General features: G+C 41.3%; 1 protein-coding gene across 2 annotated transcripts; it reads left to right on the top strand.

Moving 5' to 3' along the window:
- Positions 1-8: 8 nt before the first annotated feature.
- plcxd2 (phosphatidylinositol-specific phospholipase C, X domain containing 2) lies at positions 9-10,037 on the top strand. Of its 2 annotated transcripts, none has more exons than XM_049565348.1 (8): positions 9-198; positions 2,129-2,265; positions 2,430-2,549; positions 2,930-2,983; positions 3,079-3,234; positions 5,059-5,169; positions 5,363-5,493; positions 7,344-10,037. In XM_049565348.1, the coding sequence occupies exons 1-8, from the start codon at positions 177-179 to the stop codon at positions 7,501-7,503; spliced, it is 891 nt and encodes a 296-aa protein (XP_049421305.1). In that variant the 5' UTR covers positions 9-176; the 3' UTR covers positions 7,504-10,037. The 2 variants fall into 2 exon arrangements, with proteins under 2 accessions (XP_049421305.1, XP_049421304.1); XM_049565347.1 differs by lacking the exon at positions 9-198 and adding an exon at positions 1,845-1,960.

Below are 10,037 nucleotides of genomic sequence, written 5' to 3'. Positions count from 1 at the left end.
TGTGGGAGTGCGGAAGTGAAAAAACACATTCAACAACGGCTGAAAATGTAATTAACTAATTGATATTTATATGCCATGTAGTATTTTAGTGTTTTACGGTGTCCCTAAAACATTTTGACTCTAACAGGCTAACGTTTCAACACCCTAACAAACTGGCAAAATTATTTGAACTACAAATGGCGACAACCAAAGCTGCCGGTGAGTATTTTTTAGTTTTGTTCCAAAACCGTAGCTACTTAAAACTGAAAAAGGCAGTGTTCCAAGTTTCCGGTTTTATCGTTATTATTTATTTTATTATTTTTATTTATTTATTTATTTATTAAATTTTTATTTAAGGAATATCAATACATAGCCTACAGTAACATTATATGCACAACAACTGAACATGCCAGGGGTACATGTAAACAGAGAAGAAATTCAGGAGAAAACAACAAACAAAATAAATAAGAAAAATATGAAAAAGTGGTAAAAGTCAAAATACTGTCTTTCATTTCATGTGGAATTTATCAAGCTCAGTGTTCGTCCTTATAACCTTTTTATTTTTAAGGCCTCTTATGCCACATTCTGTTGAGGTTTTGAGTCCACCTGTTTGCTTTTGTGGATGTGGAATTTTTTTCAGTAATAAAATCAATACAAAAAATACTATATTTTTCCACCTCGTGGCTTTCAAAACAAGGGATAATGTATTCTTTGCCCAATTTTTCTTCTTATATAAAGTTGAACATCCACCCAAAATATTGTGGTATACATTGTTATAAAAGAAATGGCGAATTGTTTTTTCTTCTAATTCACATAAAGTACACTAATATTCAATATCAAGTCTAAATATCTCCCCTAGTTTCCCACAGTAATCTCAACACGAAAGTTTAGGATGACAAGAAAGTGACATAAGTGAGAGCTCAACCTCTGTGGACACACTGGCAGTTCATGTGTTGCACCACTAGATGGCGCTGTCGGGCTGTGGTGTAGTTTTTTTTCACATTTGCCAATACACTGTATAGGCCTTATGTATGGTGATGATGAGACAAACACACGTTTAAAATGTTAATTGACTATTTAAATGTTGTCAGTGTGGATCAGTAGATAGACCAAGCCTCCAAGACATTTCCAACAGGCCCAGTAAAAGAAATGAATAGATTAACTGAATAGAATAGAATGGAATACAATAGAATAGATCAAATCATTAACACCTGAACACACACACACACGTTTTGATGTCAGACTTGATGCAGCCTAGGAGCGTGTGTGTCATCTTCATCACTTCCCGGTCACAGATAAGATGATCTGTATGTGCTGATTAATGCTCAGGTATTCATTCATTGCAGTCCACGCGACTCTGAGCCACAATACATTAAGATTAAATTAATTAAATTAAGACAGCTTTCTCATGTGTGCTTGTGTGTGTGTGTGCGTTAGTGTGTGCAAGGGGTGGTCTTCACACCCACACACACACACACACACACACACACACACACACACACACACACACACACAGAGCAGGTAAAGCCAAGAAACAGGAGAAGGGGGGATAACAAGTGGAATTTTGCTCTAAGAGGATTATCGCGGTCGTTAGCCAGCAGCCGGTCTTCTCAACGGATGCCCGGTTAGCCGGTCGGAAAACAGCGCATCGGGACGCGTGCAATAACCTACTGCAAACCGGGCGAGGACACGGCTCATACTGGTGGGAGTCGGAAGCGTTTTGAACCGGTGGTACATGTAGATTAACTGTGACACTGCAAGATGATAATTTGTAGTTCTTATCCGATGGGAGCGCACTGGTATCCGTCGCCGGGATTGCATCTGCACCGGAGAGCGGTTTCCTGAGTTGGGGGGGGTTGTTGAAAGCCTGTTTGTGGCATGAAGACCCGACCTGCAGGGATCGGCAATGCTAATGCCGACTGGATGGGCTCGCTGCCCCCCAAGCTCAGTGCCATGCCCCTCAAGCACATTGCAGTGCCAGGTGAGACTGTCGTGCGTAAAGAGGTTTGGTTCTTTGCGTCCATCTGTAGCCTACACCACACCTGGATTGATAGCACTGTCAGCTCTGGAAGGGTGACAACACAGCTGCAAGTCTGACTTGAATAGGATCTGTTAATTGTTCTTTTGGATCTTCATTTGTCATTTCCAGGGTCTCATGATTCTTTCACCTATTGGGTGGATGTGCATGCTCCTGTGGGACCCGACCAGAAGGCATACGTGAAATACCTCGCCACCATGTTCAGCGTCATAGCTAAGAAAGTCATGGTGAAGTGGTCCATGACCCAGGTACTGAGTTCACATCTAACCATCTGTGGAGCCTGGCAGCTTGCAGATGACTTATGTTGTGATATTTTGGGCAGAGTTTCTGTATGTTTTATAGAATACCAGATGTGTTGGTTTGTGTAGCCAGTAGTTATGCATCATGTAATATATAATGTTTGTATTCCCAGAATCTGACATTTAAAGAGCAGCTGGATGCAGGAATTCGCTACTTTGATCTCAGGGTCTCCTCCAAACCGGGCGAGGCAGGGAATGAGATCTACTTCATCCACGGCCTGTTTGGCCACAAGGTGAGCAGTGGAGTAAATATGTACAGACATCATTGTGGCTGTTGTGTCTGCCTCTGTGTCCTCCCTTATTGTGATTAGATGTGTTTTATATCATCTGTCACGTTCCACTTTTGTCCTTCAACATTATACAACAGCACGGACATTGAATGTGTTCTGCTAGTGTTGTGTTCTAGTTTCCAGCTGATGTTGTTAGCAGTGAGATGGAGATGGCCTTGGACAGGGATCAAAGGTTGTGAGTTTAGGTGTAAACATCCCTCTCCTGAAATCTGACCTGTCCCCTTTATGACTCAGTGTTTTGCTAACAGTAGTGCGTCACCATCAGACCTTTAGGTTTGATGCAGCAAATGACCCCCGACCTTTCACTCTTCTCTCGCCCACAGGTGTGCGATGGCTTGTTAGAAATTAACTCCTTCTTGAGCAGGCACAGGAAAGAGGTGAGAAATATGGTTTAAATTAAACACAAATACACAAGCATGACCACAGACGGATAGAGTGTGCCTACTAACTGATTAATGTTTGTTTGATGTAGGTAGTGTTTCTAGACTTCAACCACTACTACGCAATGGGCCCAGAGCATCATGTGTACCTCATCAACATGCTCCAGGAAGTGTTTGGCAGCAAGCTGTGTCACAACTGTGCAGTGGAGAGCATCACTCTGGACTACCTCTGGCAGAAGAAACATCAGGTGAGATCAAAGTGCATCGATTGACTCCGGTGATCTCAGACCACTTAGAGCTCATACACATGTACAAGTAAAAGCAACATGGAGGTGTGTGTTTACTGGACAGTCCACTTAACCCCTGTGGTCAGGTAATCCCCTGCTGTAATTAGTGGTCAGTGTCATCCCATTAACACTTGTTCCATCATCCACACCACCTTTCTTCTTTCAGTGTATTTATCTTTTATCCTTTGTTCACACTCTTCTTTTTGTGTTGGCTCGCCCTACATTTCTTTTTCAATTTCCTCATCTGACACTGTCTTCATTCTCTTCTTTTTATACATTCAAATAGTTTTAAATTTGGACTGTCACCAGAAGCTCCATGTGAACATGCATCTGTGTGTGTGTATGTGGTCTTCCTGATTAAGGTGTGATCCATTTTATATCTGCATGCTCAACTCAATCCCCAGAGTCTCCAAATGTTGGCACTGTACATCTGCAAACCACCGATATGTTGCATTTGTACGTTTCATGTAACTTTATGTTTCTATATTTTTCAATATGAAATTTTACAGTATGTTGTAACATAGCTGAGGCTAATGTGTGGTTAGATTCAGGCACAAAAACACTTGGTTAGTTGAAGGAAAACATATTTTGGTTTAAAATACCCAGTGTGGTCACTACAAGCACAGCTGGACATGTCCCGAATTGTCATTAAAAAAAAAAGAAGAAAGAAACACTCGCTTTTGTGGCTACAAACACAGCTGGACATGTTCTGTCGGCTGCTTGGCAGGTGTCACCCCATCCACCATCCCCTCCTCCTCCTCCTCCTCCTGATGAGCAACTCAGCTCATATACATGCCATCTGAACATCGTCATGCGTCTGATGTACAAATGTTACGTAGCCTTGGTTTGCAGAAACATACAAGGTGCGTAAACATTTTATTTTTGCGACTGGGCCAGCACGGCTCTGTGTGCATGTCTGTGTCTCATACATACTATCAGTTTAACTCCTGCTCCTATGACCCTAATCTGTGACTGGCTTAGTTGGCAAAGGAGAAGGAGAGGGAGAGAGTGCGGAGCTGACAGAGGAGAGACAGTAGAGGAGGAGAGATCTGCACAATTACCAGCTAACTATGTTGTTGAACATGTTATAGAGAAGACACCTCATCAGTTGTCTTATTATTCCACTGCTAAATCACTGTGGTGAACAGTGGACTAGTCAGATGTGTTTTTATGATGGTCACAACTACTTTATTGGAATATTAAACTCTGATGCAGATGAGTTTTATCTCAGATGCCCATAATGTGCGGCTGTACAAGTGTTTAGATGTTACTGTAGATGCAGGGCTACTCATTATTATACAGTAACTTTGGGGTCTAGGTTGAAAATATTGTCATGTTAGTGCATGTAGCTGAAGAAATAGGACATAGGGCAATTAAAATAATTTTCATATGTTGCTCATAAGGGGGTAAAAATGAGCCAGCAATAATCATGTTCATCCTAAATATAAGTAATGAAATTTAATTTGCTGTACCAGCATCCAAATGGTATGAGTCTTTGCTGCTGCTGCTTCTTCTTCTTCCTCTTCTTCTTCTTCTTCTTCTTCTTCTTCTTCTTCTTCTACTTTTTCTCCTTCTTCTTCTTTTTCCACTGTTGCAGGGTAAAAACAAAACATACTGGACCTTTTCAGGGGCCCAGCCATTTCTGTGTGCAGGGCTGGACCTGATATCTACTTGACTGTCAACATGGGACTATCTGAGTGTTACCTCTTGTTATATGAGGTATACCCCATCTGTGCAGTCTTTTAACTTTTCTACTCACTGTCTTTGATTTATTTGTCTCCTCAGGTGATTGTGTTCTACCATCATCCATCAGCTCAGGGCATCCCTGTCATGTGGCCTGGCAACAAGATCCCTGCTCCCTGGGCGAACACCACCGAACCCGACAAACTCACACAGGTCAAAAAACAACAACGCCCCATATATACTTGTGTCATTCATACATTCAGTGGTAAATCAGTACAGATACCTGCACGAGATGGAGGATTCAAGCTAACAAGTCAGCAGCTTAGACCTCTATCTCACATTAGGATGTGATACAGATTAGATATGTTGTGTTTAAACTGCTTGTGTTTGACATTCTCTCTTCTAGTTCCTGGAAACTACGCTGAAAGAAAGGGCCAAGCAGGGCTCCTTCCATGTGTCTCAGGCCATACTCACACCCAGGGTTAACACCGTGGCCAAGGGCCTGGTCTGGGGGCTGCGCAACTACCTGGTGGAGAAGTCAGTAACTGAGTTTGGGTGTTTTTAGAAGGTTGTGACTGAGTGAGGTGTGGTGGAATATTGAGGATGTGACATACATTAATTATAGTTTTGATACTTCAGTTTTTACTTAGAATTAACTTTCAAACACATGTCTAAGATTTAGCAATTGAGCCCAAGTGTGTGAGTGTGTATGTGCTCAGGCATCTGTGAGCCTTATCCTCTTCTTGCAGAGTCATCTCCATTTGACTATGTAAGTCTGTGGCCAGTAGAGGGCAGTACAGTTCATGCATGTAACAACGGATTGTCATCTTTGCACATGTGCTTGAAAATGGCATTATGAACAAGAGCAAACTAGATACTTAGAGCAAATGCACAGTAACAGAAAAATGCAAAAATGTAAAGAACTCATTTAAATGAAACCCACTACAACCAATAGATGACTGTGTGTTATTACTGACTTTCACACTTTCTTTTTGCAAAAGAGGCGTTTCATGTTCTGTTCTTGATCTGTGCGAACGCTGTTGTGTCACATTTAACAGTTTAATGTGACCATTAATAGATGCCGTCATATAGAAACAGCTTCATCAGCATTTTAAAAATAATTATTTCTATTGTCATAGTACAAATTAGATGAATAAAAACCCACAGTATCTGCTTCTGGCTGCAGACTTGTGGTGCTGTGTGTTCACATCGTGCTGCGCTACATCATCCAGACAACAATGCGATCTCCTGAAAAAGCGTCTTTCCATTTGTGGAGCTATTGTTGTCAAGCTTTACTGTGATTGGCACAGCTGTTTTGGGAATATGAGTGTATCTACTACCCACCACACCCTCTGATGGAGGATGTAGTGCAGTAATGAAACAAATTTGAATGTTTCATCCACTTATAACAGATTGGCTACCACTAGGAAAAGTCTGAGCTCACATTTCTAAGTGTGACTTCTCTGTTACAATTTTCTTTCACGTCACTGGTTTATTTCACTAAGGATAAGCTCTAATCCTCTTTATCCATCTCCAAACTATAGAGGATCAAACAGAAACACATTTCATCTCTCAGATAAGAGACCTTATTTCCTAAGCAAGGACTAGATTATTTGCACAAACTTCAGCAGTCACCCAGCTCGTGGAGCCGAAGCTTTGAGTGGAAATGACAGCGGAAATCCTGACTTAGAGTACATACCCACCATACCCGCAAAATCTGAGAGAAACTGCCACTGATGCCAGGGTATAAAACTCCTGAACTGACTCTCTGGCGAGACAGGAGGCGGCCTAATTTTGCACTTCCGAGGAAATGGGATTGTTTATCGCCACTGGATAAACATTCTGACTTCCTGGTTTTGTTCTGCTGGCAGTTCAGACATAGTGGAGAATTTAAGGGTGTTGGAAAGATACAGTTACAGAGACATGGCATGTGTTTGTGTGCCTGTGTGTGTGTCATTGCTTTGCCAAGAACCAAAACAGAATGTGTTTGAATGCAAAGCAATGATTTTCAGACAATAGTGGCAAAGTAGTCTCTCACTGACAGACAGACAGACAGACAGACACAAATATCACTCCCTTTAACTGTTTTTCCATTAGGTCCACTTTCTCCAACATCAAGATACTGAATCTCCAAACCTTATCAATGGCTGTTTATGGAATTTGGTGGACAGATAGAAAGTCAGCCAAGGAACAACTGATTAGAGTTTGGCAACGTGATAGACATAACAATAAATCTCACAGAGGCAGAAACTTGGCTCGAGATAATCTGAGTCGCAAGGTCGGGTTATGAGTTTAAATTGAAATTGAAGTGACAGCATGTTTGGTGTAACAAAAATCGGTGTAACTGTCTCCCCTCTAATACATACCTTCTCCTTTTGTGGCTCTAGAAACCTGCCAACCATCATTTCCTGGGTTGAGGCTCAGAGGCCGGGGGTGGACGGGGTAAACATCATCACCTCTGACTTTGTGGAGCTCACTGACTTTGCCAACATAGTCATCAAACTCAACAACCTGCTGTTGTCTGAACAGGGCCGCAAACCAAGATGACATATGTTTGCACAACAGGACAAATGTGCGCTGACCCACAGAGTGGTGGAGGTCGCAGGTCAGAGGTCAGATTCCTCCACCATTGTTGGATAATACTTACATAATGCTATGAAATAACTTTAAATAATAATGTATTATTTTGCTTTGTGACTTTAATAAGAATTTTTTTCATCAGCTAGAAAATGGCTCTTTCTTTAGCTGACCAAGTTTCTTCGTCTTGCTCAAGGACACACATAGATAGATACTGTGTGATCCAGGGACCCTTGAATGGCCCTTGAATGACATAAAACCTTTGAACTTTTTGGAATTTTGAACGTCACTGCTTTGGATGCAGCCGACTCTCTCAGCCCCCAATATCATGCACACAAAGTCCAAAAGAGGGAAAGAAGCTGGTGCTCAGATCACAGAGCATGCCCAGTGGCATTTTTACCATCATCCTGTCATACCACAGCTCTGGCTTCATGTCTGGATTAATCTTCCTGCGTTTCCTTTTGGGTTAAATAATGGAAATATACCACACTGGTACTATCAAATGGCGGAGCAGCAAGGTCACCATGACGAAAGAGACTCACAGGAAGCTGTGACCTGGACAAGGATCGTATGACTCAGAGATATCACTTATACAGTTCCAAGATCTTAAACATTACAATAGCTGTCATTCTTTAAAATGTTCCGACCACATCACAGATTCGTTTTTGCCAAGGGGGAAGCCCTAATCCGATATTACATGATTATTTAGATTTTTTTTGTATGTATAGATATTTAAGTTATGACTGCATCAAAACTTCAGGTATTTTAACCCTTTGAAACCTGAGCAAATGGGCTTGATTTCTTTCAAAAATATGGGAAGAAGGCAATGAGCAATGAAAAAAGAACAAGGACATGACCTTAAAAACTGCTTAAATTATTATAATAATTCTGTACCATACTTTTAAGTATGTAATAATAATAATTCTAAATATAATTTTTCCCCATTTTTTTTAAAAAAAAAATCTAAATCTATTATTTTTTTGCAATTTATGGGACACTTCTTACTAAGTTGCTTATTGCTTTTTTCCCCATGTTTTTGAGAATAATTTACCAATTAGCACAGGGTTCAAAGGCATCTGAAAGCAGCACAAGAAAAGTAATGTTGCTCCAGGTTTCAAAGGGTTTATAAAATGCAGTAAGGACAAACATTTTGTTTACAGGCTACTAATACATCCAACATTATGTTAAAAAATTGTGAAAGAAAATGCCCGACATCATGGCAGTGGAGTCTTTTTTACATAGCATCAGTAATTGTAAACACTTGGCCAGAGAGCTGTAGCTGAGTTTTTAACGACGCACTTGGTGTTTTTCGCATAATGAGAAGTACAGGTAGCATGTTTTGCATTCTTAGCAGCATTTTATGTTTCCATTTTAAGCATTGCCATGTGTTGTGAAAACGATGCCCACTGTGCCAACACTCCCAGTACATATTGTTGGGCTGTAAAGTTTAACTAGAGATACAAACGGTGGCACCTTTAGGGGGGAACTGCAGAGGGAAAGCCAAATATATGTAGAAATTGTGCCACTATGCTCATAAAACATGCAAACCCATATATATGCACAGCTATAAATGTTTGTTTGTCAGTATCTTTTTTCCATGTCATTGTTTTACTAGACATGCAGAAATAGAAACAATTTCCTGGCTGGGACTGTAAAAGTATGTAGGGGAAATGCATAGACAGGCATTTACAGTATATCATGTCCAGCATGTGTCACGTCTGTGTTGGGCTCCATAAAACAAGGCTTATATACATGTAGAAATAGCAAGGAAAGAAAAATGCCAACGTACTGTAGTCTGAAATGTTTTGTGTTTGTTGCTGTGTTTGTGTGTGTGCCTTGTGGGCCCAGTGATTACTATGCATGACGTGGACAGTACTGCAGTGACAGTCACCCAGCATTCCTGTGGTCAGAGTAGGGAATGAGAGGAGGAGAAGGAGGATTTCAGAAGAAGACGCAAGTGATTTATAAAGCAGAGGCAGTTAGAAAGAAAGTAGAAGGAGAAGAAAGTAAGAGGAAGTTCAGCTGGGATCATAAAAAAATGGAGGATGCAGAGAGAGAAATCTGAACAGCTGTGTGTTTCTCTTCAGCAGCAGCAGCATCGTCTAACAGGAAAGTAAAATGTTTTCTTTTCGTATCAACTCTGCCCGTCTTTTTTCACTCCCTGACTCACTTGTGTGAAATTGGCTCTTCTGTCCAGGCCACATTGTTGACATGGCTGAGCGTGGTCACCAAGTGCTGCGAGGCTCACGCACACACAGACACACAGTCACAAGCACAGGCACTTTAATTGTGGAGTAATTACACATACCACGGCAGGCAAGTGGGAGAGCGGAGTGCAGCAGCTCCGGCTGATGGAGAGCATTCCTTTGTTGTTTGGATTGGTCCTCTCTCTCTCTCTCTTTCTCAGTCCTCTGTATCCCTGCTGGCTTCCCAGGTTTCAAAGGAGAAGACAGCAACTCAAGCATGTACTTCCAGGTGTTAATAAAGTCCTAAAGTCATAACAC

The sequence above is a fragment of the Epinephelus fuscoguttatus genome, linkage group LG21 (assembly GCF_011397635.1).
Source record: "Epinephelus fuscoguttatus linkage group LG21, E.fuscoguttatus.final_Chr_v1".
NCBI lineage: Eukaryota > Metazoa > Chordata > Actinopteri > Perciformes > Serranidae > Epinephelus > Epinephelus fuscoguttatus.
The sequence above is the reverse complement of the archived record's forward strand: the minus strand, read 5'-3'. Positions and strand labels throughout refer to the sequence as shown.